Here is a 16,314-nt window from a genome sequence, read left to right as displayed (position 1 = left end):
CTGGAAATAAATGTGAGTGTGAGATTCATTCTGTATGCACCACTCTTTACAGTCAGAATGTGACTGTGTGATTCATTCTCTATGTGTCAGTCTAAAGTATTTTATATGTCATGGTTTTAATTATGGGTCTGTCATTTTATGTGAGCTTGGGTATCAATGTATATATGTCAATCTCTGGTTCTTTCTGTGAGAGTGAGATTAATTCTCTATCTGCTGGTCTCTGAAATTAATTGATTTTGTGATTCACTCTGTCTGTCAGTCTATGATACTGTGAATAAGTGGGGGGTATATATGGTGTCTGTCTGAACTTGGTATTGAACATGATTGTAGGATTCATTGTGTATCTATCAGTATCCAGACTGAATGTGAAATAAGGTTCATTCTGTCCGTGAAAATCTCTGTTATTCTATGGAAGTGAACTCAAATATGCCTATCAGTCTTTGACACTGTATCTGATTATGGGATTGACTCAATACCTTTCAGACTTTGCTACGATGCATATGTGTGGTTCAAGTTCTGCATGTCAGTCTCTGTTACTCTATGTGAGTGTGGATATCTTTTATGTATCTCAGTCTCTCGCAATGAATGCAAGTGTGGGATTAACTCTCTTTTCAACAGTATCTGGTAATGATTGTGAGCATGTGACTCCTACAGTATCTGTCAGTGTTTTCTATTGTATGTGACTGTGCAATTCTTCCTATGTCTTTCAGTGCCTAGTACAGTGTGCATGGGATTCATTCTGTACCTGTCAGTATCTGGTGCTGAATGAGATTGTGGGATTCATTCTGTTGTCTGTCAATCTCTGCTCGTGTATGTGAGTGATATCTGTTATGCATATATTATTTTCTGGTACTGGAAGTGAATATTGTATTTATTCTTTACCTGTTAGCCTCTGGTACTACGTATGAGTGTGGGTCTCATTCTGTATCAGTCAGTTTCTGGGACAGTCTGCGTGTGCATATCCAGGGCTCATTTTGCATTTGGCAGTCTCTGGTACTGAATGTGTGTTACAATTTATTTTTTATGTGTCTGTCTCTAGGACAGTCCATTACAGTGGGATGAATTTTGTATCTCCCAGCTACTGGTATTGTCTGCAAACGTGATACATTCTGTATCTATGTGACGCTGGTGCTGTATGAGTGTGGAATTCTTCTGTACCTGTACTTAATATGTATCTAGGGGATGCTATTGAGAACTATTTGTTGGACACCATAATGTATCACTATTTTCTTGTCTCACTAGTATTTTAAAATATAAACCACTGCACATTTTAACTGTGTGTTTTACTCAGTTGTGGTCTGAGCTTTTTGGACTAGTATTTAGTCTGCAACTGTATGAACACATTTGTGAATGACAACATATATTTCAAACTCACACATGGCATGCTCAGTATAATCAGAATCATTCAGTACAGCTCTTGCAGAGATTATTGGATTGGTATGTAATGTGCAGTGCAGTGTGCACTAATTGACATAATACTGTAACTTTCCTTTTGATACTGTATCAGATGTTTGTACTACATTGTAATCTGTCACTCAGTCTGCAGTCTGGGCTACATTATTAGGATTCATTCTGTACCTTTCCATCAGCTGCTCTACCTCATATTTAATTTGTAGCTTAGGGTGCACTCTTGTGGGATTGATCCGGTGCTTTTCAATATGATAGTGGGTGTGATTTTGAACTAAGATTGATGGATCTACCTTTCAGCAGTACTGAGTTGGGGTGAATTGGAAACAACTTCTGCCTCTCCTGCTTTGTTTGATTGTCTGCTGGATTGAAAATGTGTCTCTGGAACTTGGGATCAGTGTGAGTCTGACTGCTTCTGCTCTCTGTGACTGTGGAACTCATGGCCTGTCTGTGTTTCTGAGCTCTGGGAGTGATAATGTACCTACTCTGTGTTAGAAGGAGTGGACTATACATATCCTTGTGCTGGGGAATCATCACAATCCTTCTGGTTCCTTTAAGTATTTGCTGACAGAAGGAAAGAAAAATATCTCTTGTAACTCAAGATCAATTGAGGTAGAAACTAGAAAAGACATGAATGTAATATTTCAATTAATAATCATTATTACCAACCACACAGGATGATCAGTAATACAAAGAGTGTCAGTGTCTGATTCCACTGCAGCACTTAGCTTCTGCTGATCAGGTTTTCTTTGGTAGTTTTATAACAATTTAGTGACATCCAGGAACAACCCAACATCTGCACTGCTCCATGAATGGGAATACCTGCTGGAGCAGGGATTTTTGCACAAGTCAACTTTTTAATTCCACCTGGCATTATAATGCAAGAACATAATAACTAGTAGCAGGATTAGGCCATTCCGCCACTCAAGTCTGTTCCACCATTCAATAAGATCATGGCAGATCTGATCATAGTCTCAACTCTACTGTCCTGCGTGTCCCAATAACACTTCACTCCCTTGTAAATCAAAAGTCAGTCTAACTCAGCCTTGAATATATTCAATGACCAGCTCCACCATCCTCTTGGGTAGAGAATTCCAAAGAACAACAACCCTTTGAGAGAAGAAATTCCTCTTCAATTCCATCGAAAATGGGAGCCCCCTTATGTTGAAACTGTTCCCCCTAGTTCTTGATTCCCTCATGAGGGGAAACATCATCTCAGTAAATACCCTGTCAAGCCCCTTCAGTATCTTATATGTTTCATAAGATCACCTCTCATTCTTCTAAACTCCAATGAGTGTAGCACAACCAGGTCAAACGTTCCTCATAAGACAACATCTTCATCCCTGGAATCAACCGAGTGATGTTTGCCTGAACTACCTCCAATGCAAGTATTTTCCTACTTAAATAAGGAGACCAAAACTGTATACACACTCAAGGTGTGGTCTCACCAACACGCTGTACAGTGGTAGCAAGACTTCCCTACATTTCTACTCCAACCCCATTGCAATAAAGGCCAAAATTCCAATAGCCTTCCTAATTACTTGCTGTACTTCCATGCTAACTTTTTGTGATTCATATAAGAGGACACTCAGATCCCTATAGACCACAGCATTCTGCAGTCTCTCTCTATTTAAATAACATTCTGCTTTTCTCTACATCATACCAAAGTGGATAACCTCACATTTTCCCACATTATACTTAATATGCCAAATTTTTCCCACACACTTAACTTATCTTTATCTCTTTGCAGACTCATTGTGTCCTCCGCACAACTTGCTTTCACACCTTTCTTTGTATCAACAGCAAATTTAGTTACAATACACTCGATCCCTTCATCCAAATCATTAATATAGGCTGTAAGTAGTTGAGGCCCCAGCACTGATCCCTGTGGCACTCCACGAGTTCCAGTTTGCAAACCTGAAAGTGACACCTTTATCCTAATTCTCTGTTTCTTGTTAGTAAGCATGTACCAGCGACCTGGGTTCGATTCTGGGTACTACCTGTGCAGAGTTTGCAAGTTCTCCCTTTGTCTGCGTGTGTTTTCACCGGGTGCTCCGGTTTCCTCCCACAGCCAAAGACTTGCAGGTTGATAGGTAAATTGGCCATTATAAATTGCCCCTAGTATAGGTAGGTGGTAGGGGAATTGAGGGAAGTTGGGGATGTGAGAGGGTAATGGGATTAATGTAGGATTAGTATAAATGGGTGGTTGATGGTCAGCACAGACTCGGTGGCTGAAGGGCCTGTTTCAGTACTGTATCTCTAAATAAATAAAATAAATAATATATTACCCATTAACACCACGAGCTCTTACATTGTGTAGTAACATTTTGCATGGCACTTTAGCGAATGCCTTTTCAAAATACAACTACACTACATCTACTGGTTCCCCTTCAGTTACCCTGCTTCTTACATCCTCAAAGAATGCTAATAATGTTGGCAAACTTGATTTCCTTTTCATAAATCCATGTTGACTCTGCATGATTGTATTATAATTTTCTAAATGTTCTACAGATTTGAGGGAGGCAAATGTAACCTCACTATTTAAAAAAGGAGAGAGAGAAAAAACAGGGAATTACGGACCAGTTAGCCTTGCATCAGTAGTGGGGAAAGTGCGAGAGTCTATTATAAAGGATGTGGTAGCAGAACACCTGGAAAGCATAAACGGGTTTGGACAAAGGCAGCATGGGTTATCGAAAGGGAAATCATGCTTAACAAATCTACTGGAGCTTTTTGAGGATGGAACTAGTAGAATAGATAAAGGAGAACCAGGGGATGTGTTGTTTCTGGATTTTAAGAAGGCTTTTGATAAGGTCCCACATAAGAGGTTCGTGTGCAAAATTAAAGCAGATGGGATTGCGGGTAATATACTGGCATTGATTGAGAATTGGGTGACAAACAGGAAACAGAGAGTAGGAATAAACGGGCCTTTTGCCAGGTGGCAGGCAGTGACGTGTGGCGTACTACAGGGATCAGTGCCTGGGCCACAGCTATTCACAATATATATTAATGACTTGGGTGAGGGAACATTTCCTGGTTTGCAGAGGACACAAAGCTGGGGAGGAAACTGAGTTGTGAGGAGTATGCAAAGAGGCTCCAATGTGATTTGGACAAGTTGGGTGAGTGGGCAAATGCATGGCAGATGCAGTATAACTTGGATTAATGTGAGGTTATTCACTTCAGTTGTAAAAACAGGAAGGCAGATTATTATCTGAATGGTGACAGATTGGGAAAGGGGGAGGTGCAAAGAGACCTGGGTGTCCTTGTACACCAGTCGCTGAAAGCAAATATTCAGGTGCAGCAAGCAGTTAGGAAGGCAAATGGTATGTTGGCCTTCATTGCAAGCGGATTTGAGTACAGGAGCAAGGAAATCTTACTACAGTTATACAGGGCTTTGGTGAGAGCACATCTGGAGTATAGTGTGCAGTTTTGGTCTCCTTATCTGAGTAAGGATGTTCTTGCCATGGAGGGAGTGCAAAGAAGATTTACCAGGCTGATTCCTGGGATGACAGGATTGACGTATGAGGAGAAATTGGGTTGACTAGGCCTATATTCACTATAGTTTAGAACAATGAGAGGGAATCTCATAGAAACCTATAAAATTCTAACAGGACTAGGCAGGCGAGATGCAGGGAGGATGTTCCTGATGGCTGGGGAGTCCAGAATCAGGGGTCACAGTCTCAGGATACGGGTATGCCATTTAGAACCGAGATGAGGAGAAATTTCTTCACTCAGAGGGTGATGAACCTGTGGAATTCTCTACAAAGAAAATTATAGAACAGGAACAGGCCCTTCGGCCCTCCAAGCCTGCGCCGATCCAGATCCTCTATCTAAACATGTCGCCTATTTTCTAAGGGTCTGTATCTCTTTGCTTCCTGCCCATTCATGTATCTGTCTAGATACATCTTAAAAGATGCTATCATGCCCGCGTCTACCACCTCCGCTGGAAACGCGTTCCAGGCACCCACCACCCTCTGCGTAAAGAAACTTCCACGCATATCCCCCCCGAAACTTTTCCCCTCTCACTTTGAACTCATGACCCCTAATAATTGAATCCCCCACTCTGGGAAAAAGTTTCTTGCTATCCACCCTGTCTATACCTCTCATGATTTTGTACTGCAGAAGGCAGTGGAGGCCAAGTCATTAAATATATTCTAGAAGGAGATAGATATATTTCTTAATACAAAAGGGATCAAGGGATATGGGGAGAAAGCGGGAAGAGGGTACTGAATTATACGATCAGACTTGATCATTTTTGAATGGCAGAGCAGGGCCGAATGGCCTCCTCCTGCTCCAATTTTTCTATGTTTTCTGCGATGACTGACTTAATCATTGGTTCCAGCATTTTCTCAATGGCAGACATTAGGCTAACAGGCCTATCGTTGCCTGCTTTCTCTTTAATGCTTTCTTGAACAGGGACATTACATTTGCAGTTTAATATCCACTGGAACTGTTGCAGGATCTAGGGAATTTAAGAAGATTACAACCAATGCATCCACTATCTATGCAGACACTTCTTTTAAACCTTAGAATGTAGGCCATCAGATCCAGTGGACTTGTCAACCTTTAGTCCCATTAGTTTTCCAAAAACATGTTTTTCTCGCGATAGTGATGTTTTAAGATCCCCCCTCCTTACTCCCCTTGATTTTCTACTATTCTTGGGATGTTTTTTGTGTCTACTTCTGTGAAGACAGATGAAAAATTCTTGTTCAGAGTATCTGCCATTTCCTTGTTTCTCTTGGATCAATCGTTCAACGGAAACCGACAGCTGCTGTTTAAAATGTTTCCTTGACACTACTCACCTGGCGCCAGCAATAGGTGTTGTTTGCATAACTGTCCCCATCCCTACTGTTTGGCTCTGTTCCCTCTATTCACTGCTCAATAACAACACAGTGTGAAACTGGAGCTAAACCATGAACATGCATTACAGGTTTGAGGAGAGAAAACAACAATGATTTTCAACAGCAGCTTCTTCCTGCTCTGTCTCCGTTACCTTGTCCACAAACAGCCTGAGAAAGGCGTCTCCTTCCGCGCTCACTCCATGTTCCTGCTCCACTCCGCCTCTTACAAACAGCCCCCAACTCCCCCTGAACTTGCTCCGTCGTCAATGCAGATCTCTGAGCCCCTCTGCGGACAGGCTCTCAAAGCAATGTGCTGCTGGAAGGAGACTGCTGTTTACTCACTTACCCCGGGGCTCTAAGTCTCCATTCCCGTCTGTTTCAAACAAACTTCTTCCGCTCACTAATTAAATGACGCAGAAGGACACGGCTGGAGGAGGCGCATCGCGCATGCGCTTCTTTCCCCACTCATTTACAAAAAAATAAATTGGAATAAAAGCAAAATACTGCGGATGCTGGAAATCTGAAATAAAAACAAGAAATGCTGGAACCACTCAGCAGGTCTGGCAGTATCTGTGAAAAGTGAAGCAGAGTTAACGTTTCGGGTCAGTGACCCTTCATCGGAACTGACAAAAATAAACTGGAACTTTCCCCAGTTCAGTTTTCTCCGAGTTTGAGCAAAGGAACTGGGGCTGTGGGGAAAGGTCAGAGAACGTTTCAAGCTGGGGGATTCCCCCTTTCTGAAGCTCAGTTTGAGATCATTCCCTGCAGTGTGTTTGCTCTTCATTCACCCGTCTTCTCAAAGCAATCCTCCGAGGGAGTCGCTGTGTTTGCTGCGATCGCGCAGGAGTTAATATCTGACAGTAACAGTCCCAGATTAATGTCATCACATTGAAACTGTCCCTCACTGACAGTCATATCGAACGGTGTGAGCTGAAAGATTACAGAGATCAACAGGGTCAAGAGCGTTAAATTTGGAACATTGTTCACCTCACTCTCTAACTGTTACCCAGAGTCTAGGAATAATAATGTGTCTGTTTCTGATACAATATCAGTTAGAGATGAGACTGCACCGTCTGTCTCCCACGGATCTTTCAAGATAAAATGAGGCTTCCAAGTCAGCCTGTAACTGCTGATGGGGATCTCTCTCTCTCTCTCTCACTTATTCACTTTCAGCTCTGTCTCGAGTGCTCTATAAAAACGTGGGATCCAGTTATTGGGTGTGATATGGACACACGAATAGAAAATGCACGATTGACACTCCCTCTCTAATGCTGTACATATGTTTGGGATACCATTATTTAGGATGATATGTATGCACTTTATTGTGTTACTAATACTGTCTCTGATGATACATAAGAATGTGTAATACAGTGTGATATGGACACACTGTTACGAATGGTCGGACTGATTCTCTCTCTCTCTGTGGTGCTGCATATGAAAAGGGGATAATGTTAGTGAGCATCATAGAATCATAGAAGGTTTAAGGCAGAGAAAGAGACCACTTGGCCCATCATCGCATGCGGCAGCCGAAAAACAGTGAGCGCAAAGGAATGGCAGGGGGGCTTCATCCTCGAGAGTCCACCTCCTGTGCTATGTGGGAGCTCCTGGTTGCTTCCCGTGTCCTGGAGAACCATTTAGCGGTCATCACCTCGTAGCAGATGTAATGTACAACAATACTCCGCTCTCGTTGATTGACGTCTATGCCCCGGTTCAATGCAGCGAGTGGCTCTCCGTCTTCCAGCATCTCCCACTGCTGCTGGCGACGTCCAGGCCGGTCATCCTAGGCAGTGACTTCAACGGCATCATCGATGCACCTGGATGATCCGGCAGAGACGACAGCAAACTGGATGCTATGTCCAGATTCTTAATAGAAACTGTAAAAGACGCCAAACTGCACGACGTCTTCAGCAAACCTGCAGACAGAGCGCAGCATAGATACACATGGTCAAGAGCGGACGGGTCTGCCCATTCCAGGATTGACTTCCTATTTGTGTCCCGTGTTTTCACGGTCAGATCCACCGACGTCAAGCCGGTGTTCTTCTCCAAGCATTGCCTTTTACTGGCTGACTTTCACTTACAGGATGACCAGCGGGTTGGCAGGGGGACATGGAAGCTCAATGCTACACTGCTAACCCCAGAGAATGTTGAGGAACTCAAAAGGGATTACAAAGGTTGGAGGACTGTGAAACCCCACATTTGAGTCTCCAGTTCAGTGGTGGGAAGCGATCAAGGAGAACATCAAGAGGTTCTTTATCTTCAAAGGGGTTCAGAGGGCGAGAGAGAGAGACAGATGGAAATGTCACGACTCCAGACAAGTATGCAAAATCTGCTCTGGCTTCAGTCGATGGGGGTCAAGGTCAAGGAGGACCTTCATGAGGTGAAGAGCCAGCAGGCCTCGCTCTTTGCGACAGAGGCCTCCAAGATCATCTTCCAGTCCAGAGTCCGCTCCATTGAGCAGGATGAGATGTGCTCGTGTTACTTCTTCCAAAAGGTACACAGAGAGAGCTCTGTTATCAGCAGCCTGAAGGAAGAGGATGGCTCGGTAACGTCTTCGCAGTCCGACATACTAAGGATCAGCAAATCCTTTTATGCTGGGCTGTATGACGCGAAGCCCACAGACAGCAGAGCCTCCCAGTCCTTCCTGTCATCTATCACAGAGGTCTTAGATGACAGCAGGAGGGAGAGACTGGCAAACCGCTAATTCTGGATGAGCTGACAAAGGCTGTCAAATCCTTCGAGATAAGTAAAACTCCTGGAAGCGACGGCTTACCGGTTGAGTTGTATTTGGTCCTGTGGGACTGGGTCGGCCCGGACCTGCTGGAAGTATACGACAGTATGCTCCTAGCCGGCAGTATGTCAGAATCCATGAGGAAAGGCATCATCACCCTCATCAACAAGGGGAAGGGGGAGAGGGCAGAAATCAGAAATTGGCGGCCCATCTCACTGCTTAATGTAGACTACAAGATACTGTCAAAAGTCATAGCCAGTCGAGTCAAGTCTGCTCTGGAGTTGGTGATCCACCCAGATCAGACCTGTACTTTACCGACTCAGGGACACGATCATCCACATACGGGACAGGAAGGTGGACACCTGCCTCATTAGGCTGGACCAGGAGAAGGCTTTTGACAGGATATCACACGCCTACATGATGGACGTACTTTCGAAAATGGGGTTTGGGGATGGAATCTGCAATTGGATCAAACTGCTCTCCACAAACATCAGTAGCACAGTCTCAATCAATGGGTGGGAATCAGAAAGTTTCCCGATCCAATCTGGAGTCAGACAGGGTTGTCCTCTCTCCCCTGTCTTGTTTATTTGCTGTATTGCACCCTTTGCTGAGTCTATTAGGAAGGATGCGAGCATAAGAGGGGTGACAATCCCAGACAGTGGAGGCACTCAGGTTAAAATCTCCCTGTACATGGATGACGTCGCGGCCTTCTGCTCGAACCCGCTGTCTGTGCGCAGACTGATGAGCATCTGCGACCAGTTCGCACTGGCCTTGGAAGCCAACGTTAACCACGCAAGAGAGAGGCCATGTTCTTTGGGAACTGGGCTGACCGATCCTTTGTCCCCTTCACCGTCAGGTCAGACTACCTGAAGGTGCTGGGGATATGGTTCTGAAGGGCCACGGCATGCACCAAAACCTGGAAGGAGCGAGTCGCCAGGGTACAACACAAGCTGAGCGTGTGGGAGCAGCAACTCTCTCCATTTTGGGTAAGAACCTGGTCATCAGGTGCGAGGCGCTCACGTTGTTGCTGTAAGTGGCACAGGTCTGGCCCATACCCCATTCCTGCGCTGTGGCGATCACCCGAGTCATTTTCCGCTTCATCTCTGGATCCAAAATGGACCGGGTCCAAAGGGACACGATGTTCAAACCTCTGGATAAGGGCGGGTATAATGTACCCAATATCACCCTCATCCTGATGATTACCTTCGTGTGCGGCTGCATCAAGCTGTGTGCAGATCCCCAATACGCCAACACCAAGTGTCACTATGTGCTGAGATTCTCTATGTCCCCAGTGTTGTGAAGGAAGGGCCTGGTCTCATTGCCGTGGAACGCTCCATCTAGTTGGACTGTGCCGTACCACCTATCCTTCGTGGAACAGTTTCTGCAGAAAACACCTTTGACCACCAATCCATCAGGCAGTGGTCTGCACGGAATGTCCGCAAGGCCCTACGGGAAAAGGAGATGGTGGATCCTGTCGGATGGTTACCCGAGCAGACCGCCAAATCATTTGGCGGAATGCCTCATCACCAGAACTTTCAAACAAGCACCAAGGTGTAGCTTGGCTGGTGGTGAGAAGAGCCCTCCCCGTCAGATCCTTCCTGCACGCCCGGAGTCACACACCCTCTGCACGATGCCCTCGAAGTGGCTGTGGTGGGGATGACATGCTTGCCCAGCTTCTTCTGGAATGTGTCTTTGCAAAGCAGGTGAGGAAAGAGATACATTGGTTTTTGTCGAGGTTCATCCCAAGCTGCTCTGTAACACAGGGGTCTGTGCTCTACGGGCTGTTCCCAGAGATACACACCGAGATAACCACAACTGCTGCTGGAAGACTATCAATTCGGTGAAAGACACTCTTTGATCTGCCCAAAACTTGGTAGTCTTCCAGCGCACAGAGTTGTCCACGACCGAATGTTGCAGACTGGCACACTCCAACCTCCAGGACTACATGTTGAGGGACGCACTAAAGCTTGGGGCAGCCACAGCAAAGGCTCAATGGGGAAAGACCACCATGTAAGCTCCCCGCACCAAGCTGAACTGAGGGGCTGGATCCATGGAAAACCCCTCAAACTGGAGCAGGAAAATTTTCGTTTGCCATAAAATGTACATGGCATGAAAAATGAAATGGAAGGGTTGTGAGGCAACTCACTCCTGTATTGAAGTAAACTGACCTCCTTTGCACTGTTTGTATTTTTTGACTTGGTGCTGTTTGGAACTGTTTTGTAATGTATTTTTTACAGATCTTTATGAATAAAGTATATTTTGGAAATAAGAAAAACATTTGTGCAAGTAAGTGTTGTCAATTGCGGCTGCTTGAGCTCTGTGTTTGGAACTTGAGCAGCAGCTGGAGACACTGCTGTGCATTCATGAGGAGAGTTACATGGAAAGCATGTTCATAGATGTGGTCACCCCACAGCTTAAGAGTACGCAGGGAGAGAGGGAATGGGTGACCACAAGGCAGTCAAAAAGAATCAGGCAGGAAGTGCAGGACACCCCGAGTGCATCTCACGCTCCAACAGGTATTCAGTTCTGAATACGGAGGACAGTGATGCTTCACCAGGGGAGTGCAGCCAGATCCAAGTCCATGGCACCATGGGTGACTCAGCTGCAAAGGTGGGTACAGGGAAGATTGGAAAAGCCATAGTGATAGATGATTCAATAGTGAAGGGAACAATCAGCTGTTTCTGTGGCCACAGACGTGAATCCAGGAATGGTGTGTTGCCTCCCTGGTGCCAGGGTCAAGGATGTCATTGAGCAGTTACAGAGCATCCTGAAGGGTGAGGGTGAACAGCCAGCATTTGTGGTCCACATCGGAACCAACAACATAGGTAGAAATAAGGATGTTGTCCTGCAGTCAGAATTTATGAAGCTTGGCAAGAAATTAGCAAACAGGGCATCAAAAGTAGTAATCTCTGGATTATTCCCAGTGCCACGCGCAAGTGAGTACAGGAATAAAAGGATAAGACAGATGAACGTGTGTCTGGAAAGATGGTGCAGGAGGGAGGGCTTTAGATTCTTGGGACAGGTCGCACGGATTGCAGTTGAACAGAGCCTGGACAGAGTTCCTTGTGGGACATTTTGCTAGTGCTGTTGGCGAGGGTTTAAACTCATTTAGCAGGGGGATGGGAACCGGAAGGTAGAGTCAGATGGGACAAAATCAGAAATGAAAATGGAAGGCAGAAAATTAATGGATGAGTCTGGAAGAAAGAGGGAACAAACGTTAGAAAATTTAAAAAGAGTTTGGCAGTGCTCAAGCATATCTATTTCAATGCAAGGAGTATAGAAAATAAAGCAGATGAGCTGAGGGCACAAATAGACCTGTGGCAGTATGATATCACAGCTATTACAGAAGCATGGCTTAAGGAGGGACAGGAATAGCAGCTCAACATTCCTGGTTACAGGGTTTTCAGATGTGATAGGGAGGGGGATAAGAAAGGAGGGGGGGGTGGCAGTTTTGCTCAAAGTAACTATTACAGCTGTGAAGACGGATGATATGTTGGAAGGTTTATCAAATGAGGCCGTATAGATTGAGCTGAGGAACAAAAAAGGGGCAATCACTCTGCTGAGAGTGTGCTCTCGACCCCCAAACAGGAGATAGAAGAGCAGATATGTAGGCAAATCTCTGAGAAGTGCAAGAACAATAGAGCAGTAATAGTAGGGGATTTTAACCACCCCAACATGAACAGGGATACTTTTAGTGTGAAAGAAATTGAGGGAGCAGAATTCTTGAGGTGCTTTCAGGTGAACTTTTTTAGCCAATATGTAGCAAGTCCAACAAGAGAGGGTGCAGTTTTAGATGTAGTTTTAGGAAATGAAGATAGGCAGGTGGAAGGAGTGGCAGTGGGAGAGCATTTTGGTGGTAGTGATCATAATTCAGTCAGTTTTAACATAATTATGTAAAGGACAAGGATAGAACAGGAGTTAAAGTTCTCAGTTGGGGCAAGGACAACTTTACTAAGCTGAGGAGTGAGTTAGCAAAAGTGGACTGGAAACAGCTACTTGAACGTAAATCAATGTCAGAGCAGTGGGAAGCACTCAAAGGGGAGATTCCAGGGGTTCAGAGTCAATATGTTCCCACAAAGAAAAAGGGTGGGAAGGCCAAATCTCGAGCCCCATGGATTTTATAAGGTAGTATTATAAGGCAGTAATGGAAAGCTTATGCCCGACTCAGAGAACTCAATACCACTGAAAGCCGAGAGGTGTATAGAATGTGAAGGGGGGAAATCAACATTGAAATTAGGAAAGCATAAGAGAGGGCATGAAAGAATATTGGCAATCAAAATCAAGGTTCGCACAAAGATGTTTTATCAATACATTAACAGAAAAAGGATAACTATGGAAAGAGTAGGGCCCATAAAAGATCATGAAGGTAAACTATGTGTAGGGGCAGAAGATGTTGGCACTGTTCTTAATAAATACTTTGCATCTGTCTTCACAAAAGAGGGGGATGATGCAGATATTGGAGTTAAAGAAGAAGGGTATGAAGTATTGGATGTGATCAAAAGAGGGAGAGAGGACATATTAGTGACAGGACATACAAATAGCATATTTGTAAGTTGATAAATCACTAAGGATGGATGAAATGTACCCCACGCTGTTAAAAGAAGCAAGAGAGGAAACAGCGGAAGGTTTGACCATCGTTTTCCAGACCTCACTGGATACAGGCGTGATGCTGGAGGATTGGAAGACTGCGAACATTGTACCTCTGTTTAAAAAGGGAGTGAGGGATAGACCGAATAATTACAGGACAGTCAGTCTAACCTCAGTAGTGGGCAAATTATTGGAATCGATTCTGAGTGACAGGATAAAATGTCACTTAGAAAGGCACAGATTAATCAAGGATAGTCAGCATGGATTTGTTAAGGGAAGATCTTGTCTGCCCAACTTGATTGAAATTTTGAAGAATTAACAAGCAAAATAGATGAGGGTAGTGCAGTTGATGTCGTCTACATGGATGTAAATGTAGGGGGCATGATCAAGAAGTTTGCAGATGACACAAAGATTGGCTGTGTGATAAATAGCAAGGAGGATAGCTGTAGGCTGCAGGAAGATCTTCATGGTCTGGTCAGATGCACAGAAAAATGACAAATGGAATTCAATCCAGAGAAGTGTGAGGTGATGCATTTGGGGAGGTCAAACAAGGCAAAGGAATACACGATTAAGAGGAAAATGTTGAGAGGTGTAGAGAAAGTGAGGTACCTTGGAGTAAATGTCCACAGATCCCTGAAGGGAGCAGGACAGGTCGATAAGGTGGTAAGAAGGCATATGGAATTCTTTCCTTTATTAGCCAAGGTATTGAATATATGAGCAGGGAGGTTATGCTGGAACTGTATAAATCATTAGTCAGGCCACAACTTGAGTACTGTGTGCAGTTCTGATCACCTCATTACAGAAAAGATGTAATTGCACTAGAGAGGGTACAGAGGAGATTTACGAGGATGTTGCCGGGACCGGAAAAATGCAGCTTTGAGGAAAGATTGGATAGGCTGGGGCTATTCTCCTTGGCACAGAGAAGGCTGAGGGGAGATCTGACTGGCATGTACAAAATTTGTGGAGTCTGGATAGAATTGAAGTGAAGGGCCTGCTTACCTAAGCAAAGAGATCAGTGACTAGGGGAATAGATTCAAAGTGATTGGCAGAAAGATCACAGGGGAGATGAGGAAAATACTTTTTAGCCAGAGGGTGGTGGGGGTCTGGTGGAATTGATACTGTATTTTAGTTTGATATTGCATCACTTTTTAGAATGGTATGTAATGTTTATACCAATCTACACTGATGGAATTGATTCTGTCTCTTTCAATTTCACAGTGTGGGCGAGGTATGAACTGGTATCTAATTTGTGTCTCAGCTTACAATATCTTTCAGCACCTTTGAAACATTCACTGCAATGAATGTTGTACTTGTATGTAACTTGTATCTCACGGTACACTATGGGGATGTTTAAACATCCTTTATAATGAATGGGTGTGAGCTTTGGGTATGATATTTAATTGAAATCTCAGGGTACATCACTAGGTTAGATTCTGTGCCATTCAATCAGTAGCGTGTGCCAATTCTATCTGATATTTAATTGCTAGCTCAGTCTGCATTATATTTGACAGGCAGAGAGATCTGGGCGTACAGGTCCACAGGTCACTGAAAGTGGCAATGCAGGTGGATAAGGTAGTCAAGAACGCATATGGCATGCTTTCCTTCATCGGTAGGGGCATAGAGTATAAAAATAGGCAAGTCATGCTGCAGCTGTACAGAACTTTAGTTAGGCATGCAATTCTGGTCGCGACACAACCATTCGGACGTGGAGGCTTTGGAGAGGGTACAGAAGAGGTTTACCAGGATGTTGCCTGGTCTGGAGGGCATTAGCTATGAGGAGAGGTTGGATAAACCCGGATTGTTTTCACTGGAACGACGGAGGTGGAGGGGCGACATGATAGAGGTTGACAAAGTTATGAGCGGCATGGACAGAGTGGATAGTCAAAATCTTTCTCCCTGGGTGGAAGAGTCAGTTACTAGGGGACATAGGTTTAAGGTGCGAGGGGCAAAGTTTAGAGGGATGTGCAAGGCAAGTTCTTTACACAGAGGGTGGTGAGTGCCTGGAACTTGCAGCCGGGGGAAGTGGTGGAAGCAGGTACGATAGCGACGTTTAAGAGGCATCTTGACAAATACATGAATAGGATGGGAATAGAGGGATACGGACCCCGGAAGTGCAGAAGGTTTTAGTTTAGGCAGGCATCAAGATCGGCGCAGGCTTGGAGGGCCGAATGGCCTGTTCCTGTGCTGTACTGTTCTTTGTTCTTTGTTAGATTGACACATTGCATTTCAATGGGTGTGATTTTGACGTGGGATTGAAGTATCTGACTGTCAGTGGGACTCAATCGGGGTGAAATGGAAAAAACTTCTTTCTCTCCTGCTTTGTTTGGTTGTTGGATTGAAAATGTGTCTCTGGAACTTGGGATCAATGTGAGCCTGACTATTTCTGCAGTCTGAGACCAGGGAACTGATGAACTATCTATACCTCTGCACTCTGAGTGATAATTTACCTACTGTGTGTGAGTGGAGCTGGCTGCACTGTTCCTTGTGCCTCGAGTGCAGCAACCATCACATTCATCACAATATCGTCAAGTATTTGCCTGTATGAAGAAAAAAATATATCTGATAACTCAAGAACAGATGCGGTGCATAATATCAAAGAGGTCAATTTAATTTCTCAATCAATAATCATTAAGAACATCCACAAATGAAAACCGGTGTCATTATCTGCCTCCACTGAAGTACTGAAGCTCCCAGCTCCTGCATCGCAAGTGTTCTGGGCAGATCCATCCAGACAAAACACAGCGCTGGGATCGT

The 16,314-nt window shown here is 44.5% G+C and overlaps 1 protein-coding gene across 1 annotated transcript in view; it reads right to left on the bottom strand.

Moving 5' to 3' along the window:
- LOC137360608 (uncharacterized) overlaps nucleotides 1-16,314 on the bottom strand; it is a 98,017-nt gene that overhangs the window by 26,097 nt on the left and 55,606 nt on the right. Inside the window, exon 2 of the mRNA XM_068026000.1 lies at nucleotides 1,579-1,598. Within this exon, the coding sequence (XP_067882101.1) occupies nucleotides 1,579-1,598 (20 nt within the window). The remainder of the gene's footprint in view (nucleotides 1-1,578; nucleotides 1,599-16,314) is intronic.

This window comes from Heterodontus francisci, unplaced genomic scaffold (genome assembly GCF_036365525.1).
Source record: "Heterodontus francisci isolate sHetFra1 unplaced genomic scaffold, sHetFra1.hap1 HAP1_SCAFFOLD_59, whole genome shotgun sequence".
In the NCBI taxonomy this organism is placed as follows: Eukaryota; Metazoa; Chordata; class Chondrichthyes; order Heterodontiformes; family Heterodontidae; genus Heterodontus; species Heterodontus francisci.
This window is presented reverse-complemented; position numbering and strand designations above follow the sequence as displayed.